General features: G+C 33.8%; 1 protein-coding gene across 1 annotated transcript; it reads left to right on the top strand.

Annotated features, from left to right (window-relative positions):
- LOC136974042 (RPA-interacting protein A-like) lies at positions 1-22,980 on the top strand. Its single transcript, XM_067268817.1, has 5 exons — positions 1-243; positions 12,270-12,443; positions 15,183-15,249; positions 19,845-19,956; positions 22,926-22,980. The coding sequence occupies exons 1-5, from the start codon at positions 148-150 to the stop codon at positions 22,951-22,953; spliced, it is 477 nt and encodes a 158-aa protein (XP_067124918.1). The 5' UTR covers positions 1-147; the 3' UTR covers positions 22,954-22,980.
- The last annotated feature ends 203 nt before the right edge of the window (positions 22,981-23,183 follow it).

Consider the following 23,183-nt stretch of genomic DNA (forward strand, 5'->3'; position numbering starts at 1 on the left):
GTAAGGCTTTGGTGAAATCGTTTCGTACGAGATAAGAAAGCAACGGTAAAATGTATCATTTACTGCACTTGTTATAAATATAGTTTAAAAACAATAAATATTGGAATTTGTAATGTAGCTTAGAGACAAGAAGTTGAATTTCCAAAAATGTCAAACGAATCGTCACCAGAACTAGAATCGTCGATAAAGCATCGAAGTCTGTATAAATTCACAACACCTCCATGGAAAGAAACTTACCGTCAGGTAAACTATATACGCTAAGTTTAAATAGTATAAATGCGTATTAGACAATTTAGACAAAAATGGCATAATGTCCCCTGACACCTCAAGGAACGATTTAAGAATGATTATAGAAGAATTTAATTTATACGATGTTTTTAGAAAAAGATATCCTCACCAAAAGATTTATACTTGGGAGGGTAGAGGCATAAAAGAAAGATTTGACCGCATTTACATATCAAATAGTATAAACAAAATAAATAGCGCAATCTGTTACCCAATTACTACGGAATTGAGACAACTAACAGATCACAAAATGGTCGAGATAATAATAGACATAAAGGACACAAGAAAAACAGAGAAAAGAGTTAAAATCACAAAAGAGATATTAAAAGATGACGGTTTCATCAAAAAAATAAACAAAATGATAGAAGAAAACAAACAAAACATAGACTGGGAAATTTGGAGTAAAATGAAACAAAACATCAAAGAAACGGTACAAGAAACATGGAATAAAATAAAGAAAAACAGATTTAATAGAGCAAAAAATTTACAGAGAGACCTATCAAGAGCAATTATAAAAGGAGATAAAAACGAAGCAGATAAACTCGAAAAAGAAATAACAAAAGAACTTGACAAAGGAAATAAAGAAAATTACACCGAATATAAATTAGAAAACTGCAACATTAAGAGAGAGGCCAAAAGAAAGGTGTTCGAGAGAATACAGAAAACAAAAAACAGTTTGAGAATCGAAAAGTTAGTACAAAATGGTAGGGAAATAACAAACACAGAGGAAATAGTAGAACAGTTTGAGAACTATTACACACAGCTATTTAAAGAACTAAATAATGAAGAAACCATAGAACAGGAATTCCTGCAAAAGATAACACCAGTAAAGAAAAAATCAGAAAACTCTATAAATAAGCAAATATCCAAAGAGGAAATTAAACAGGCGATAGACTCACTGAACAGTAATAAAGCTCCAGGAACAGACATACTAAACGCAGAATTTTACAAGTTTTTTAATGATGGGCTGATAGATATTCTGGTAAAGTTATATAATAGTAAAAATTTTAGCAACACCTTTAGCAAAGGAAAAATGATACTAATAGAAAAAAACAAAAATGCAGATAAAAGTGTAAGCGATTTCAGACCAATAACACTGCTAAATATAGATTATAAAATTTATAGCCTAATAATTGCTAAACGTCTTGAATCGATCTTTAAAAATGTAATTGATAATACTCAAAGTGGTGGAGTAAAAGGACGATCAATTCAAAATAATAATGTCTTTTTAAAGCTGATCCAGGAAGTTTATAGGAAGAGAGGAACCACACTTTCCTTCCTTTCTATAGATGTGAAACGTGCTTTCAATACAGTTAATAGGGATGTCTTATGGAAAGCTCTAGATCACTTTGGTTTAAATCAGGACGAAATTTATTATATTAAAAGATTATATCAGTCTCCAAACACTAGTATTTTTATTAATGGGCAAATGTCAAACAATATTGACTGCAAAATAGGAGTTCGTCAGGGTTGCCCGAGTTCCATGATATTATTCGCGATCTATATTGAAATTTTACTAAAAAGTATACAAAAAGATATCTTAATTGACTCGATTTATATACCTGGCATGTTGGAAAGAGTGACATACGTGGCACATGCCGACGATATTACTTTTATGGTCGTAAATAAATTTAGCCTCGATAGGATCCTAAATAAATTAGATCACTTCTGCAATTACACTGGAATGCAGATTAATAAAAAAAAAACTAAGATAATAGATGTTGTGGGCAATATAAGTTGTACATTGCAAGATATTGAACGAACTGACAATATGAAAGTATTGGGAGTTTGGTATGGTAGAAACTCTGATAAGAATAATTTAAGTGATATGAAGGAAAGTTTAGATTCGGAAATTGCAAGTTGGGTTGAACATTGGTTATATATGCCCGAGAGGGCACAAGTTGTTAATAAAATATTAATTCCTAAACTAATTTATAAAATGTACATTACTAATCTAAGTAAAAGAAACATAAAAGAATTAGAAAAGCGTAAAGTACTTCTCTGCTCCTTACCGACACCGGGTATTATAACTATAACTTCAAAAAACGAACCTGTTACCGGTGTAAATCTTCTTATGAGCGTCTGGCTAACATTTTCGAACCTAAAACAGTTCTTCTTCAGGCGAAGATGGAATAATTTAAAAGATAGAATAGAACGTTTCAAATCGAACCGCTTCGTCCAATTCCGTCATGGCTGACATGCACTGTAGTGTCGGGGTGTTGGTTATCGTTTATGCGTGTCTAAAAGGATTTGCCAGGCCGATGAAATGTCGATCTCTTCTTTTTGGTTGATGCAGATATTATTACAGCTCGTTTTATATATAGCGACCGCTTCTAACCATTTTATATGTTCCGGGTGGGGCGTCATTACGATGATTTTAGCCTTATCCAGTTCCGCGTTGATATCTTGATCAGACGCGTATATACTTAGCGCCGTGTTGAGTTTCCGGTGTTGTAGGTCGGCTTAGTGTTCTTTTAATCTGGTCTTTAACGAGCGCTTAGTGGAACCGATGTAAACGAGCTCCCTTTGCCATCTGTTGTCCCTTAGGGGGATAGAGTACACTCCGTACATTCTGTTGGGATCCGGAGGGTCTTTGCAACTTTTTAGGATTTCGGCTATTGTGGGGCCTCTTCGATATGCTATCTGCATCTGCTGTTTTTTGGCTATTTCTCCATATACTTTACAAACGTATGGGTTGTATGTGATAGGAAGCCTTGTTAAGTCTTTTTTGTTAGCGCTACCGTTTGCTTGTCCAGCGGATGTGCTTCCTTGGTGATGTTGCCTGGTTATATGCCGTATTAGGGAAGGGTACCCGTGGTCCGTTGCGACCTTTTTAAGATATGCCAGTTCTTTGTCTAGCGCTTTCTTAGTGGAGGAGTACGAGGTTGCCCTTCTTACTAAGGTTTTGAAAGCGGCCGCTTTATACGAGAACGGGTCGCAGGAACCCTTAGGTATGTATATTGGTGTTGCCGTCGGTTTTCTGTAGACGGACGTTTGGATCGTAGACGCTTCTATCCTGATGGCGATGTCTAGAAAATGGGCCTCCGTGCTGCTTATCTGCTCTACTTCTATGACCAAGCCATACGGGTTGTTGTTGACAGTTTGTACAAAGGCCGCTATATCAGGCTCCGTTTTCCATAAAATGAGTACGTCGTCAACGTATCTCTTATAGAGTAAAATATCCGGAAGATATCGCGGGATGACTCCACTTTCCATCCGCCTTACCACCATCTCACATAGGTCGCCTGATACAGGGCTACCCATGGGGACGCCTTTTGTCTGTTTATAAATCGTACTTTCGAAAACGAAGATCGATTGTAACAGACCAGATGGGCCATTTCCAATATATGTTGGTGGAATGCTTGATCCTGAACGTATGTCATTAGGAAATCTCTGAGGGAGCAAAAAACTGCCGAGAGCTTCACCGATGGGTATAGTGATTTAAAGTCAAGGACTGTGATAAGTTTCAGACACTCAGGTAGATTTTTCAGTAGGCCTATGAGGTTTTCTGGGTTCGCAATGGTGTAAGGGTAATCTTCCAAGTTTGGCAAAAGGAGTTGGTGGGTAGCCTTCTCTAGTTTTCTTGTAGGCGCTCTTGCTTTGTCTATTATTGGACGAAGTTGTTGGCCCTCTTTATGAGTTTTAGCATACGCAAAGAGCTTAGGTGTGAGCTCACCTATTCCTCATTCCCTCTGCTATTTGCCTTTTTATATAAGTGGCTGGTAACACTGTGTAGTCTGTGTTATTCTTGTTAATTGCTGCCTTAGCAAGCTCATCCGCCCTTTCGTTGCCTATCAGGCCAATGTGGGCTCTGACCCACCTGAATTTGATGGTTCCACGTCCTCCACAGCTTTTAATAATATTCTTGATTTCCATCGCAAGATGGTTGCTGTCTTTAAATTGCTTTAATGCATCTATAGCACTCCTGCTATCTGAACACATGGTTACATCCTCGTCACTCATCTTATCACTATAATACTTGACTGCCATTTTAAGAGCCAACAGCTCGGCCTGAAATACACTGCATCTTCCGTCAAGCTTATATTGTCGGTTGGTCAGTTCTTTCCCATGTTTGAACACCACGAAGGCTGCCCCGACTCCTTCATCCATCTTGGATCCATCTGTATACACTTCTATATTCTCGTGTCCGTTCTCTGTTGATTCCATTATAGTTATCCGATCTGGTGGGCTGGGAAGGTCGGTGAGAGCCGGCCTGAAACCATAGGTGATATAGCGGCCTTTGTACAAACTGTCAACAACAACCCGTATGGCTTGGTCATAGAAGTAGAGCAGATAAGCAGCACGGAGGCCCATTTTCTAGACATCGCCATCAGGATAGAAGCGTCTACGATCCAAACGTCCGTCTACAGAAAAACCGACAGCAACACCAATATACATACCTAAGGGTTCCTGCGACCCGTTCTCGTATAAAGCGGCCGCTTTCAAAACCTTAGTAAGAAGGGCAACCTCGTACTCCTCCACTAAGAAAGCGCTAGACAAAGAACTGGCATATCTTAAAAAGGTCGCAACGGACCACGGGTACCCTTCCCTAATACGGCATATAACCAGGCAACATCACCAAGGAAGCACATCCGCTGGACAAGCAAACGGTAGCGCTAACAAAAAAGACTTAACAAGGCTTCCTATCACATACAACCCATACGTTTGTAAAGTATATGGAGAAATAGCCAAAAAACAGCAGATGCAGATAGCATATCGAAGAGGCCCCACAATAGCCGAAATCCTAAAAAGTTGCAAAGACCCTCCGGATCCCAACAGAATGTACGGAGTGTACTCTATCCCCCTAAGGGACAACAGATGGCAAAGGGAGCTCGTTTACATCGGTTCCACTAAGCGCTCGTTAAAGACCAGATTAAAAGAACACTAAGCCGACCTACAACACCGGAAACTCAACACGGCGCTAAGTATATACGCGTCTGATCAAGATATCAACGCGGAACTGGATAAGGCTAAAATCATCGTAACGACGCCCCACCCGGAACATATAAAATGGTTAGAAGCGGTCGCTATATATAAAACGAGCTGTAATAATATCTGCATCAACCAAAAAGAAGAGATCGACATTTCATCGGCCTGGCAAATCCTTTTAGACACGCATAAACGATAACCAACACCCCGACACTACAGCGCATGTCAGCCATGACGGAATTGGACGAAGCAGTTCGATTTGAAACGTTCTATTCTATCTTTTAAATTATTCCATCTTCGCCTGAAGAAGAACTGTTTTAGGTTCGAAAACGTTAGCCAGACGCTCATAAGAAGATTTACACCGGTAACAGGTTCATTTTTTGAAGTTATAGAAAAGCGTATATACACTTACTTATGGAACAACTCCTTTGAGCCTGTTAGCAGGAAGATCATGCGTAACCCTAACGAAGAAGGAGGCTGGGGAGTGTGGAACCTGAAAGAATTCGAAACATCATTACAGATTACTACGTTAATAAATTCGTTGATTATGAATAATCATCCTCTATATTATGTTACTAGGTATATTTTAGGTCCGATTTCTAAATGTTTTATTCGAATTAAAAATAACTTCCCTTTTATGAGTAGTAATAAGCACAAATTTAAAAGATGGAGAGAGATTGTACGTTCTTTATTTAATGATTTTAGCCATGTTTTGGATCTCAAAAATACTGTGCGTCCTAGTTCTATATATACATGTATACATCAAAATCATATGAGTATCAATATGATAAATTCTATGTTAAATTGGACCTTTATTTGGAAAAACATCTTTATGCTCCCTGTTGAATGGATAGAAATATCATGTAGAATCCTGCAAGATGCTGTGATGTGTAAAGAATTTTTAAGATTACACCATAGGAATAGAGACTCTAGGTGCTTGAGGTGTGGTAGGAATGAATCAATAATTCATTTATTTTTCGAATGTCAAATTGCTAGATCAGTTTGGGCGTGGGTATCTAAAGTTTGGAAAATCCCAATTAATTGGGAAAACGTAAAATATCACATAAATTTTTGTGGTCGGAATCAAAATGAATATTTGTTAAATTGTTGTGTGGGTCTGGCCAAAAGGATAATTTGGAAAGGAAGATGCATGTTGACATTTGAGCGTAGGTGCTGGAATGCTTCTCTTGTTGTCACAAAAATTAAACAAGAATTGAGTTACAAAATAAGGAGTGACTTCGAAAAAATGACAAAGAATGAAATAAATAGATTATATAGAGGTACGGATGTGATCTTTAAGATTGATAATAATAAGATCCTTTTTAATGATGAGTGGCGATGAATATAATGTGTTCAACTATCTGTGTTCTGGTATCTCAGAAACTTGAAGAAAGAACTTAATTATAAAGTGTATACTTTAGGTTCAAAATGATAATTATCATTAATACCTACCGATTTTGTCTATCATATGAGAGATTATGTAAATCTACTTATTGCACGTTCTGTAAAAGTTAAATTTTTACTATATGTAAATTAGTTTTGTGTCGTAACTATTGTTAATTTAACATTTTATTGTTGGGCTCTTGCTTTTACCCATGGCAAGAGGGTTTATGTTAAATCTGTTTCCTGATTATTCACATTTTCATAGATTGTCGGGTCTAGTTGACGATGTATAAATTAGCTTTTGTGATGTAATTATAGATAATTAATTCATTATTGTTGGGCTCTTGCTTTTACCCACGGCAAGAGGATTTATGTCAATTATATTTTTTGATTATTCACAATGTTCTTATACTGTCGGGTTACTATTGACGATGTGTGAAATAGTTTTGTGAGATATTTACTGAAAATTAATTCTTTACTATCGGGCTCTTGCTATTACCTATAGCAAGAGGATAAATGTTCATTCTATTTTTAATTATTTACATATTCATATAATGTCGGATTCATTTTGATGTTTCGAGTTCATATGATTGTAAAGATACTGTTTTTGTATAGTTCTGATTGAGCCCAGTGCGTAGGATTTGATCAGACAAGTTTGTCTATTGTAACAGAATTTGTATTAGTTTGTTTATCTAGAAACTGAGGTGGGATAAACCGGAAGAAATACTAATGTTGAACAGTATCCGGAACAGTAAGTATACTAGAAATATTAGTAAATTTTGAACCTACAGTGAAGAGGTAAGAGTGATCTTAAGTCAGATCGAAAGTGGCCTTCGGCGAGATGTCGTGGGCCATAAAACTTACTTTAGAAAAAATCCTTACGACTAATAGAAAGAAGACTATTTCTGCAAAATTCACTGAAGGTACCATTCGGATCGCTCCACTGGAAGTGGAGAAAAAGTAAATCAAAATGTAACTACGTTTCCCGCTCTGTGATCGGTAGACTTCAATTGAGTGCATTGCCATGGAGACGACCAGTTTCCGTGGCAACAGGCAAGTAATAATGAAAGAGCAACAGTCAAAGAGTAGTTCGCAGGCTACTAATAAGGTCAGAAAATAAAATGAAATAAATAGCTTCAATTTTTTGAAGCTTGATAAGCCCCTATTCAGTGAGTGTTCGCTTGCACCCCCTGTACATTATGTATATTTGTAAATATGTATATATTTTATAGGTGTAGCGAGCAAAAATATCGAGGGGGAGAAAACACCAGATAGAAATATTTTGTGATTGGTTAAAGTTCTAATGTAATGCAATTAACAGCTTTTTGGTTGTTTTATGTAAGTTTTTTGTTAAGGAATCAATAAACTTTTATAAAAAGTATAAATGCATATGCATTTAATGGTAAAATATGTCCCCTGTACCAGGGTGGTGACAAAAGTCAAAAGAACCATTTCTGTACATGCAACTTACCTAGATATTCACCTCCATAGGCCAATTTTTATCGTCTACCAGTATACTGCCCATTCTCCATTTTCTTCATCCATCAAGATAGCCTTCACTGATGCTCTGCATTTAGTCATGTACTTCAGTCATGTACCCAACAACCCCTTAAACTATACAACATCAAGTACTCCGTGAATGGTCAAGTGAGCTACTCGAGGCTGGTGTAGTCACATGGACTAAAGAGTTAAATGCTGTATTCTTAGTGGAGCTACGCCACTCCCGATCATGTTGCCATCTGGGCTGTTGATAGAAATAGATAAGACATTACAACCACTCCTGTAGAATGTGTCCGGTTGCTTTTGTGACCACAGTTTTGAACGGCTGTCGTCACATTGTCACCTCTCTCGAAATTATAACCTATGTACTCCTCGAGGATGCCAAAAAGATGATCGTTACGAGATGCCAGGTCTAGATTGTTTGATAGATCATGAAGAATGGCTTTTTCTGGAGACGTCCTACATGCTTGTTCTGTTTCTGAACTTCTCAAACTTGCTGTGATGGACAATTTTCCCCATACATGTATAAAAGTAATATACAAATATACATATACTGTATATTTGAAAATCCAGATGATCCAGAATAATAAATCAAAAGAAACCATGAATCTAAAAGTGACACTTCATAAAAACACAATATGATCTTCCAAATCTTTTATCCTGTAGTGTTGTATGATTTTCAGAAATTGATAAAAATTTAAAATACAAAAATTGGAATGAAGTGCATTTCAAATCAAAATTTAAAAGAAAAATGGGCAAAAAATGCTCATATAACACAATGTGTATTGCCAATATTGATGAAACTGACTGTTTATTGATGTATATTTAGTGCATATAGTTGATGTTACATGATATATCGCAACAAAATGATTGTATGTATGTATATATATATATATATAGGACTTTGGGATGTTTGATATACTTATTTAAATTGTTTATTAAATACAGTATATCAGGGGTGGCCAACTTTTGTGTACATAAGATCTACTTTTTATCTTAAAAATGTGTCGCGATCGACTTGTTGTCGTAGGCATAGTCTAAGTGGCAAGAGGGGTGTGAAATACATACTATGTTTATACACTGTGCTTCAGTACGAGGTGCACTCCCGCAAGCTATGGGTAGATAAGGAAAATATATGTTCAAAACTATTTTTTATTTTTTAAATTACTTATTAAATTTTCAAGACATAGGCTCATAAAGAAAAGAAATTTCCAGACCCAACTTTTGATATTTGCAGTTACGAGTTCATTCCGTACAGGCGGCACCTAAAAAAATCGATTTTTCGACACTTTCAAGATAGATTTTTATTAACTTAAAATATAATTTAATTTTTTTATCAATTACAATGTATAAATTGTGGTACTATTAGTTCGTAAACTTGAAAAAGTTGTTATAAAACTGCACAGTACCGCTGATAATTTGATTATAGGATTTTACTTTCGCGACTTTTTTTGGGCGAGGAAAATTTATCATGGAAGAATGATATAAGATTTTTAGACTTATTTTTTGCTAATCTATCAATAGCTCGCGGGAGTGCTCTTTGTACTGAAACACCCTGTATATCTACCTACGTAAAAAACAACGTAATTATTTAACGGGCCAAAAAACTCACGTCCAGGGGAATTAAAACAACACGAGTAATTATTAACAATATTTATTAATTCAAATTAGCTACTGATGAAAACAGATTTAGAATTTATTTTATTACGTTACATTAATGGGAGGACTGAGTTTGCACGTCTCTTACCAAGGAAACATAATTAGGTGTATATCCTGACAAAGATAATAATAATGAGTCTTCAGTATGGGAAACAGTCAGGACGGAACATTGTTTAGTCTTCGTTAACTTTAAGTATGAAAATGCCAATTCACACAGGTATGTAGTTCCGAAACAGGAATAAATATATTTGCTACATTTGGTGATACTGGGATATTTTTCTCGGTTGACGTATTTCCAAAAATCCAAAAATATAGAGGTCTGTTGCCAAAAACGCTCACTTATCAAGTAAATAGATAGGTAAGAAAAGCCATAATTTAATTTAAAACATAAAGAACAGGTACTTACATTTTAAACAAATGAAAAATTGAAACTCAATGTTGTCACCGTGGATAAATAATATTGATTAATAATAATAATATTGTTAATACTAAAGAAAAGAAGCTACCGCATGACAGTATCAAATATTCAAGCTAAACGGCTGTTTTCTACGAGTCCAGTCATAACTGCATGCATATTGTTGCTTTTGCGCGTTACGTTCACGCGTTGCATTCAGTTACAAGTGTAACACATTAAGTCAAAGACATCGCGAGCAATCGACCAAAATTGGCATCACGATCGACTTGTTGGCCACCCCTGCAGTATATCATATGCAAATAAGATTTCTGTCAAAGAGTTGGAGAAACTTTAAAAGAAAATAGGATCAATTTTTAGATGTATCTGATCAAATCATAAGGAAAACTTTGAAACAGAATGGTTAACTTTATTGCTTCTGAGTTTCAAATCACTACGACACCTTTTGATTGCACATCTAGCCAACATTACAGAGCTGTGTTATAACACTATACATTTTGTTGCTGGATGTAGGCCTACCCAATAACAACAAAGAATAGCAACAAAAGCCTTTCACTAGTTATTAAAAGATAATAAAACTAATATTTTGGATACTGTAAAATTTCCAGTTATAATAGATATGTCAAGAATGTATTGCAGCTATAACAGTTCACAAGAGACAAAAATGACACACAAATTGTAATAATAAATAAAAGAAAATTATTTACATTTCATGTTTCTGATACAGCTAAAGAGTACAGCTCATGACTACAGAATTTTAGTTGAGAAATACTGCTTTATACTGTCAGTCCGTGTTTTTTTTTCTTTGCAGAATTGCTCAATTTTTAATTATTTTGTTCCCTTTGTAATTTTCTTTAGTTATTTTAATTTTGTAAATTCCAGTTGTCTGTATATTTTTTGCAATTTTTTTAAATCACTTTTACTATTCTTTTTTAGTATATTTATTTTTGGTTTTCTGTTTCCTTTTTAAAGGATTTTAAGGTTCTTTTTTTTCCTCATATGAAGTTTTTTCCCTTAGTAATTTTTCATTTTCCAGTAGAATTCAACATGCAACTTTCAAATCTCAGCTTTAATCTGTATAATTTTTTAATATTATTTCCTTCATTTGTCACATAACATGCTATTTTCTTGAATAAACAAACAGAATTGGATTATGTACGATTAAATGCAATCCTACTTAATCCAATTCTTTTTATTAAATCTTTACTAGTTTTTTCCAGTACATTGCATCATTGATCTTCAGTAATGTATTTCCTATACTAGTTATAAATTTTACTACTCTTGTCTTATTTTGATAGTGAATAAAATTATACTTTGTAATCAGATTTTTATTTGTTCTTGCTTTTTTGACTTCTGTGTCATTTAAATTTTGCTTACACTGTACTTTGAGCTATTGATTAACAACTCATCTGCTAATAGTATTCTAAAGATATGATAATTATACATGTAATATGTAGCAAACAATTGTACTGATTGTTTATATGAAGAGAATATGTAAAAATTATTAATAAAAATAATAATATATTTAATTTTACAAATGAGTAATAATTCATTTTGAATAAATAAGTTTTTCTGTTTTCACAAGGACTGTATTGAAACTAATACAGAAGTGGGCATAACTTTTTTATTTACTGATATAATCATTCAAATTGCACTTGTTGATAGAGTAACTTTTCATTTATACAAAGATACTACTCACTCTCCATTACAAGTGATGCATTTATGCCATCATTGAACCCATCTATGGAATTCTCTTTGAAAAATTCAAATGTGCACTGTTGTATTCACTTCTTCACAGCCACTTTCATCTTGTCTTCTGTGTGTTCAAATTGTTGTCCCCAAAGAAGTCAGAGAGAATGCTAGATCTGGGCTGTATGGTAGATGGGGAACCATTGGCTAAATTTTTTCAGAGGATTCTATAGTTGGTTTAAATGTATTGCTTATAATGAAGACTATGTTGTGTACTTAGTTTATTTTATTTTTCAAAATTCTTAGGTATTTCTAATTCTTTTTAATTATTCATATTATTATTATTATTATTGTTATTATTCATTGATTCGTTTTAAAATTTGTATTTTATTAAATTCATTTTTATTTCCAGAAATGCCACGAACGTTTGCAAAATAGTCGTCAACGTCTTTTTAATAAATTCAGAGGACTTGCCATTGAAACTGAATCATTTCAAAAAGATGCTATGGAACAAAAGATAAAACAGATAATGGAAGAAGAGTGGACAAAGATGCATAATAGTTCTATTAGTAATGAATATTTTGAGGTGAGCATTTAAGACTTAAAGATATACATGTTTTTTATATTATATATCATTGTTTTCATGATATTACATATACACAATCATTACTACATTGTGTAATTTAATTGAAGATAAAAAAAAAATTCAGTTATATAAATTCTGGACTTTGAAAATGTCTTTGAAACATAGATCTTGGTAAAGCTTGTCATGCCAGCAATTGGACATATAAACACTTTAAGAAATTCAAAACATGAATTAAATTAATATTTTAAAAAGATTAAAAGTATTTTTTCAGAAGCAAAATTTCATGTTACGTATTCTCAATATAATGAAAAATCTGTGCATACATCTATGCAATTGGAAACATCGATAATAAGATTTTTTTCAGCTGTTACCTTAGAATTTGAATATCTGCTCTGGAGAACACATTTCAGAATAATCGGTCGTAAAGAATTAGACTTTAATGGAACACAAGTTTGTTTTCTTGATGAATTTTTCTTAAGTTTTTACTGTACATTTATATATAATAATAAATATAGAATATATTTTGAATTAATCACATAACAACAGACAGAAATTTGAAGCAAACCTGGATTTAGTGGATAGTTTAGTTTAGAGAACAGCTGTACTTGAGTGGACAAATGCCAGCTTAGTATAGTAATAGGGCAATTAATGTTTTTTTTCTTTTTATCTTGATTAAGTAGTCATTGCTTCTGCAGACAATGGACAAAAATTTATCTCCTTTCAAGTCTCCAAAATCTCTTAAGCTGACACTAAAATAAATTTTTTATTATCTAGTAACATCATTTCAGAAGGAAAGAATAACAGACATAATGAATCAATTGAGCCATATGTGAGGAATTTCCTTTGTAGTTCTACGTAGCACAATCAGTAACATTATCATTCTTATTTGCAGAAGTTGTAGCTTCAAGCCCTACTTTAGGTCAGATTTTTTCTAGATTTCTCCAAATTAATTAAGAAATTTAATATAAGATGATGCTTAATGCTTCTAGTATCAATTACATTAATTAATTAATTATGTAAAAACAGCCTTATATTCTTAGTGAAACAAAAATCATGTATCAGTTATTTGAAAAATCAACAGATTTGAAGTTTGATGACAGGTTCAAAAATTGCATTGAGATCTGCTTGAAAAATTGAAGTGTAGAAAAAATATTTTAGTTGTGTTGAAAGTAGTAAAGCTTGAGCTCTGTAGTAGGTTATACCAACTCCTGTTAGTTCTTTCTTAGAACAGTCAGTGTAAATGGAAATTCCTCTATTCAGGTAAAATGTTGAGTATGTTTGATTTTTTTCTACACTGGTGGTAAACATTCTTTGTAATAAATAAGTTCTTGTGTTGGAAACATGTTAAGTGATGTTGTTGAGAGTATCTGTTGAAACTTTCCTGTAACGCTCTGAGATTTTTAGTGCAAAAAGTCTTTGTGTACTAAGTAATTTAACAACTCACTTTTCTTTTTAAGATGCAATTCCATGAGGAAACAGCATAAAAACAGTTGGTTGTATTACAACCAAAAATATGAGTTTACATGCAAGAGCCTAGTTTCAAAATGTTTTTTACCATATCTAATTAATTGGTTGGCTATCATTTTTGCTTTATATAGTGTGTCTTGGGCATGGTTATACTGTAGCTTAACTTTGGATCAAGTGTAACATCTAGGTATTTGGGTTTTTTCATCCAGATGACTTTTTCATTTTCAAATAAGATGTCAGATAGACCATATTTATACTTTCGGATGAATAGCGTACCATTTGATTTGTCAGTTAAAAAAGTATAAAGATTTTATTTTTATTAACTTTTTGAGAATTCTTTAAGTTAGAGTTTTATTTCAGAAATGAAGGAACTTTGAACAACAATAACATTATAATAGAATTATCTAATTCAGTATTAAGTAGAGGGATCAAGAAATCCTTCAAATAATGTTACCAATGATAACATTATGCAAAGTAAGTAAATAAGACTACAATTAGAGGAAATTCTGGTTTTGTTGACTCTAACATTAAAAAGGAAATGTTAGAACAATTTAAAACATATAATGTATAACTTGAAGACATAATTGTTATTAGTAATAAATAATTCATCCAGTATTGTTTAAGCAAGTCCCAAAGTAATTACAATAAGTGGTATCTATTGTATTAGAAAATATAATTTGAATTATTACATAAAATTACTAAAAGTTCAATTACAAAATTCGGTTAATGTTACCTATGGTGCCAAAATGGCAGCTCATCTCTGATTCAAGGAAACAGAAGAAAGAAAACAGTGGGGACCCACGTTCTAACCTAACCTAACCTATTCTAATAAATTACCATAATTATTACCAACCAAATTATTAGAATAAGTTAGGTGAGGTTAGAATGTGCATCCCCACTGTTTTCTTTCTTCTGTTTCCTTGAATCAGAGACGAGCCACCATTTTGGCACCATAGGTAACATTAACCCAATATTCAATTCAAAACTTGATTTTTATTATTTTAATTACATAACGTAATTAAAATAACAGGAATTATTACACATGCTTAATATTTATTTGTTAGAATGTGATTGATGGATTTATATTTAGATTAGGGCTACTCATTATTATTGATTTAGAATTGAGTAATCATTCTTATTTTTAGCTGATTTGATGAATTTGATAACATTTTTTCGATTGTTATAGTATTGAAATCTTAAAGATTCTGTATTATGTAATTCATTATTTATACATTTAACTTCAGTTTATAAATAAAATTATTTTTCGATTAGGATACAGATGATTTTAATTCACTACTTTCATTTATGGATACAGTTCAAAAAGAACTACTAGAAGAAGGTATTGTATTGGCTTTGTTATATTATTTAGTTTAATAAGAATAAATAAAATGTTAGACTAAAGCATAGGCTAATTTGTTATTGAGGATATTAATAACACAATACAGCTTGAACCTCACGCTAAATATCACATAAAAAGAAAATAAAAGCACACTGTGGCATTAACAGGTTTTTATTTTTGCTAGCACTTTCAACAAACTTATGTCCATCATCTTCAGGTAGACAAAATTTAAAATAGAATGCAATATCCTAGTGCAAATGGAACACATACTATTTAAATTAAAATTAAAAAACTGTTACAAGCATGCTCAAGATTCAATTATCTAGATGTTCTAATGTCATGCAGTACATGTGGATATATCTCCCACTTTAAAGAATATGATGGCGGATGTATATCATTATTTATATAGAACAATCCACATGAAGGACAGGTCAAGCGTGGGAGTGTTGCATAGCTCCAAGGTTGTCATTAGGAGAGATTCCCATATACAAAAGAGTTTCTGGTCGCTGCAGCTTTGAGTAGCATTGATTGAGCCCATAACAGGTTGTAGTTCTGTTCAAGCACCTTTTTTTCCAAGCTTTATGGTATGCTTTTCTTTCCCCCACATCCTGGTGAAAGAAAAGCATACCATAAAGCTCAGCTAGGCAGCTAGCAAGCATTCGTATTGTGCCCCCCAATGTACCTCGTGTTCAGCTCATTGTGGGATTCTCCGACGGCATGACATAGATTTCATACTTTTCAAAAATGGAGAATTTGTCTGGATTGTTGGAGATGAGTTTGCAAAAATTTGGTAGTGAAGATTGGGGCAGGAGAAAGTTATGTTGCCTGAATATACAGCAAATACGTATGAAAAGGGATCTGAGGTACGGTAATGGCGGTTGAAGTACTGCCACCTCCCTCTTGTTATATAGTGTTGTGCTTGGAAATAGAGATTCCTGACTATATTATGCACTTTGCAAACTTAGCACATGAAAAACCAGCTGAGCATACTGTCAAACTGATGGTGTTTAACTCTGTGCTTACAAGCACTTGCATTGACAGTAATAAGAGCACTTTTCTAATAAGGGGAGCAAAACTTTGGAAACAAATAATGTGATTTGTCTAGTAAAAAAAACTGTTAATGCCACACTCAGTGTGTTTTTATTTTCTTTGTTTATAGGATATTAATAGCAAATTATATATATATATATTTTCCACGATAAAATGAATAGGAAAAAATACACACATTGAAGTTGGAAAAAAAATAAGACACCTAGTGTAATAGTACAATATGTCGATCATTTCATCATCTTATTCTGAATGCAAAGAGGGTATCTTACGCAAAAGGATTGAGTTCACATGATCATTAGTTGTGTAAAGAGAAGGTTGGCTTAAGGAGGATTAAAAACAGCCCTATGGAATAAACATTCTGTCCTAAGAAATCTAAAGGGGTGGTTGATCATCTGGAAAGATTTTACCATAATTTATTTTTAATGATAATTCTTAACTTTTCAGAGCATATTTAATTAAATTATTTCTACAGTTGCAATCCTTGGAAAATTCTTAAATTTAATATCTTGATTGATTTAAAATTAATTAGTGACAAGATCTACTTTGTCACTAAATAGCTAGCTCATGTACTGTACCCATTTCAGTGTATTATAGATTTTATTATAAAATATATATGATATTTTATAGATATTATTTTTGTTTTTAATAAATTTAAACTTTTTTTATAGCTAAAAGAAATGTTGTCTATGCAACATATATTCTAATTATTTTATACATTATTTACATATATAATCAATTGTTTTCTTAAAAATATAATTAAAATAGATTATAATAAATTTTTTTAAAATAATTAATGAATACACAGTTGGGTTCTGGTAGAAAATTCCACTGAGTTTGACGTTAAACTAGTTCCTTTTTTAACACTAGCACTTTCGACAAGTTTATAATCGTCATCTTCAGGTGAAAAGAATGATTTTAAAAACAAACGTGCAGAATGTTCTAAAGAGAACAGAATTTTTGAATTCAAAACAGGCATCCGGTAATTCCGTTAGGAACATGCAAAAAGATGTTGACATGTTCGAATTCTTAAATCTACGGTGCGAGCGGTGCATGCGTGGAATTGACACCGCGATGGCAATACAATGTTAGGCAGGTTTTGTTGTTTAAATGTCGATACAATGCTACCCACACCCTGAGTAGATCTAGAGTGGGGACATTGCATGCTTCCGTAGTAGCTGTGAGTAGCGCTTCCCAAATGAACACAAGCCTTCGATTGTTGCAACATTTTATTATTTCTGTTCTGGACCACAGGGGGTTGTAGCCTTGCTCGAGAACTTTTTTAGCAAGCTCTGTAGTATATTTTCCCTTGGCTACATCGTCCTGATGCTCTGCGAGGCGGGAGGCGAGCATTCTTGTTGTTGCTCCTATATATCTTGTGCTAGTTCCCGTTGCCGGATTTTCTAGGTGTATTGCGTAAACTCCTGATTTTTCTGAAGTGGTTAGCTTGTCACGATCATTACAGATGCACCTACGTAGGTTTGGTAGAGGAGTTATAGGTAGATTGTAGTTGTACCGCCGAAAGATACGACTGATGTGTATAGAGGGTGGTCAGAGATACGGCAATGGAACTTGGATCACAGATGTTTTTTCGTTTTTGTGCAGTGTGGTACGTGGGAATAGGGACTCCTTTACCCTGCGGAATACATGCTCATATTTGCCACGCGTGAATCCTGCACGAGATACCGCCACTCTGACGATGTCTAATTCACTTTTTATTGCTATCTGCATCGACAGAAGCAATAACGCCCTTCTAACAAGTGCAGCAATGGCGGCATTGATATATTGTGACAGTTGGAAAGCATCTGCTGGGATAATAGACTGTAACTCGTTAGATTTGTGATGAACTGCAAACTGTGGCCCCTCAACCGACTTTTTTATGCACAAATCCAAGAACGTTATTGATTCATTCTGCTCTTTCTCCCAAGTGAAACTGATTGTGGGGTATATGCTTGTTAGTTGCTGCACAAATTTGAAAAATTTCTCCTCTGTATTCTCCCATATTATTAAGATATCGTCGACATAGTGCAGATATAGTGACGGATAACTGATGGCAAGAGGGGAGTGGAAAACTCTATGCTCGATTTCTCTCATAATGAGCTCAGCTAAGACTGCAGATAGCGGGGAGCCCATAGAAACTCCTCGCTTTTGCAAGTAGATGTTCTTGTTGAAAAGGAAATAGTTGTGCTCGGTGATGAAAGTTAGGGTGTCACGTATGTCTAGCACCTGTTGTATGTTAAATCCTTTTCTGATGATCAAGGCGTTGGCAAGCATTACAGCTTTGAAAACAGGCACAGATGGGTATAATGACGCCACATCCAATTTGTAGAAAGTATAGGAGCATTGCCGCCATTGCTGCACTTGTTAGAAGGGCGTTATTGCTTCTGTCGATGCAGATAGCAATAAAAAGTGAATTAGACATCGTCAGAGTGGTGGTATCTCGTGCAGGATTCACACGTGGCAAATATGAGCATGTATTCCGCAGGGTAAAGGAGTCCCTATTCCCACGTACCACACTGCACAAAAACGAAAAAACATCCGTGATCCAAGTTCCATTGCCGTATCTCGGACCACCCTCTATACACATCAGTCGTATCTTTCGGCGGTACAACTACAATCTACCTATAACCCCTCTACCAAACCTACGTAGGTGCATCTGTAATGATCGTGACAAGTTAACCACTTCAGAAAAATCAGGAGTTTACGCAATACACCTAGAAAATCCGGCAACGGGAACTAGCACAAGATATATAGGAGCAACAACAAGAATGCTCGCCTCCCGCCTCGCAGAGCATCAGGACGATGTAGCCAAGGGAAAATATACTACAGAGCTTGCTAAAAAAGTTCTCGAGCAAGGCTACAACCCCCTGTGGTCCAGAACAGAAATAATAAAATGTTGCAACAGTCAAAGGCTTGTGTTCATCTGGGAAGCGCTACTCACAGCTACTACGGAAGCATGCAATGTCCCCACTCTAGATCTACTCAGGATGTGGGTAGCATTGTATCGACATTTAAACAACGAAACCTGCCTAACATTGTATTGCCATCGCGGTGTCAATTCCACGCATGCACCGCTCGCACCGTAGATTTAAGAATTCGAACATGTCAACATCTTTTTGCATGTTCCTAACGGAATTACCGGATGCCTGTTTTGAATTCAAAAATTCTGTTCTCTTTAGAACATTCTGCACGTTTGTTTTTAAAATCATTCTTTTCACCTGAAGACAACGATTATAAACTTGTCGAAAGTGCTAGTGTTAAAAAAGGAACTAGTTTAACGCCAAACTCAGTGGAATTTTCTACCAGAACCCAGTTAAACTTGGCGTGAGCTCTTAACTTTATTTTGAATACACAGTTTTTTAAAACAAACTCTAAATAGGCATAAAATGAATTACATTTATTTTTTTGTTACAATGTTTTGAATTATGTTGTATAAAGATATGTTTAATGAAATACTTCATGACTTATTTGTTATAATTATTCAGAATGTTAAAGAAATTGCCTTTTTTCTGTAAATATCTAAATTGTTTTATTTGTATATTTTTTAGAAGAAAGAATTATAAGAGAATATGAAGAGGTTTTAGAAATTGAAGAATCATCAGTGCAAGAAATTGTAAAAACTTTGGAAACAAATTGCGTGATTTGTCCAATTTGTCAAAAGTAATTGTAATAATATTATAATTAATAAAAAATACAGAAAATACTTTTTAGAATTTTATTGACTGAGTTAAGTACAGGGTATCCAAAAAGTTACTGTACAGTGAGAAATTTGTAATGATATTAAAGTTATACATACAGTATTGCATATAAGACCAATAAGTTGTATAAAATATACATATAACTGGTCAACTAGTACCAATTGGACAGCTTACAGATCTCATATGTAATACCCTATATATAACTTTAAAATTACAAATTTCTCACTGTACAGTAACTTTTTGGGTGCCCTGTATTTATTACAACTTACTTAAATATAATTTTATTATTACTTAGAATGAATTCTTAAGATTTTCTTTTAAATTTTGATTAGCCAAGTTTAATTTTTTTTTCTTTGTAGTCTTTATTTCTAAGAGCAAATTGTTTTATGTAGAAGAAAGCTTAAGAAGATAGTAAACTAAATATAATATTGTGATATTGTTTTAAAATTTAATATAAATAATGGAATTTGTATTATTTTAAACTAGATATTAGTCATAATGTGTAAATTACATTTGCTTATTATTTTAAATTATTTGTAGTGGTGATAATTGTAATTTTCTCTAAATTGTTATAATTTTATAACGGTGATTCAGTAAATAAGACAAGACCTCACATGGGTATAATAGACTTTATATCAGCATCATTTATTACCAGACTGGAGCAGGTTGACCACTGCTTTGCCACATGGCTGTTAGGTGGCCCTCATGTCAGTCATACTCTCCTAACATCAGATATAAGATGTAAGATTACAGAAATGGTCAAATGTTGAAGTGTGTAGTGTGATCAGATTTCTGCATCTAAAGGGCACATTACCAGTTGAAATTCATTGCCAATCTGTTGAGGTATATGGTGCTGATGCTATATTACAGAAACAGATATAGGTTTGATGCACTGAGTTCACTAATGGCAGGATACATGTGCAAGAGAGCATCAATCTGGCTCCAGCACAGATGACAATGTATACTGCATTGAAGGTGTGATTCATGAGGATTGATGCATTTGAGTTAGAGATATTGCTAGTGACTTGAACATCTCAGTGGGAACTCTGCTTAATATCATATCATTCATGACCAACTGGGATAGAGAAAAAAATGTTAACACTGGGTACTGAAGCAACTCACAAAGCCACTAGAATGGGATTATGTTTCGTGCACTTGATGCATGAGATATAATCCCATGGTGCATGTCTCACACACTGTAGTACCAAGTGTATTATTATAGGGGTTGAATCTTGGGTGCATCATGTGACACTGTATACAAAGCAAGCATCCATGATGTAGAAACTTGCATTGTTCCCACCTTCTAAGAAATTCAAAACAGTTCCGTCAACGAAGAAGGTCATAGTGACAGTTTTTTGGACCATGAAGGCATGCTTCTTATTGATTTCCTCGCCAAGGGAGAGACAATGAATAGTGCCTGCTATTGTGACACATTGAGCCAAGTCATTGAAAATAACCTGGGTTGCTAAGAACAGGCATCATGTTGCTGCACAATGCCAGGTCACACTAGGTGCAACTTGTTATGGCACTACTGATGGGAGGTACTGAACCATCCTCCTAACAGCCCTGATCTGGCACCCAATGAATTTTATCTGTTTAGACCATTGAAGAAGCATCTGGGTGGTAGGCGATTCATGAATGTGGAAGTTATGCAAACTCATGTCATGGCTTCAGGCACTTGACACTGTCTTCTATGTTGGCTTAGATAATTTAGTGTATACTAAGACATTGGAACAAATGTTTAAACTATTATGGAAAATATGTGGAAAAATAATCTATGCCAAGGACTATAGGACAAGGACATATTCCTTGTACTATTGTTTACAAGTATATGTACAAGTTGAATAAATTTGAGAAGTGAGAGGTCTTGTTACCTTACTTATTGAACCACCCTTGTACTAGGATCAGTGGCGTAGTGTGGGTGTCAGCTGCCCGGGGCGGAGGAAAATTTCACCGTCCCCTAAGATTTCGCCCCCTTAAATAAAATACAGGGAATCCTTACAAGTCAGTACAGATGGTGTTGTCAGTTGCTACAATGAGCAAGATTTCATTATTATACATTCATTTAAAGAAAGGTGATTCCCCAGTTTTGTCACAGAATAAGTAACGAAAAATTCCATGCTCATTTCAATCAGTCCGAATCGTAGGTGCGACAAAAATATGAAATGAAATGGTTCAAATTTTTACAAGATGATATTATTATTATTTATTGTGAAAAAATGCCACCCCCTAAAAGTGCCGCCCGGGGCGGGCCGCCCCTGCCACCCCCACTATGCTATGCCACTGACTAGGATATAGAAAATTTAATGTTATTTAACTTCTCAGGAACTTATTTAACCCAGCTGCATTCGAAGGTAATCTGTAAATGTGGATTAAATATAGATACCGAGGTAAGTTTTTGAATTAATTCATATTTGATATATAATGTGGCTAACTTTAATTCATTCACAAATCTGAAGCTTTTACAGTTTTAAAAGATTATAAATCTAAACATATTGTTTTCAAAATACATTGAAATTAAAGGGCATTTTCATTCTGGAATTTTGCTAATTCTTGCAGTGTGTATCTACTTGTTCCGTATATAATGTTACTTAACAGAAAAACTTTTCGTGCAGTTTGAAAGGACTAGATTTTAGAATTATAAAAAATTATTCATTTTCTATTTATCTCAGTAACTATCTTGTAGAACAAAAACATTTAATGATTTTAGTATTGTGAATGAAGTTACACTCCAGTAAAAATTTGTCAGAAGGGATTTTTTTTTATTTGTTTATTATAATCTGAAATAATGCTTTATTTTTCACACGTAAACTTCATGTTTAATTTTTGCTTTTATTATAATCTCAGTTAAATATTACTTTTTAAAATTTTTATTTATTTTGAATATCATAATTTTGTAAAATCTTAAAAATTAGTTTATTAATTTATTAGCAGGATTGTTTGTCCTTGGAAAATTTGAAAGAGCAACTTCAAGAAGGAATTTCAAGTCATAATCAAAACTGTTACAATGTTCCAAAGTTTTCTACAACTAATTATTGTGGAATTGTAAATTTGATCATGACTTGCGAGGTATGCTTGATATTTAACTTATTAAATATTATTAATATTTAAAATATAAGAAAAGGTTTTTCATCCAAACTGAAAACATACTAGGATATTTCTTTATTGTGAATTAAGTTTGTATTTAAT

This window comes from Centruroides vittatus, unplaced genomic scaffold (genome assembly GCF_030686945.1).
Source record: "Centruroides vittatus isolate TY-2023 unplaced genomic scaffold, ASM3068694v2 contig_337, whole genome shotgun sequence".
NCBI lineage: Eukaryota > Metazoa > Arthropoda > Arachnida > Scorpiones > Buthidae > Centruroides > Centruroides vittatus.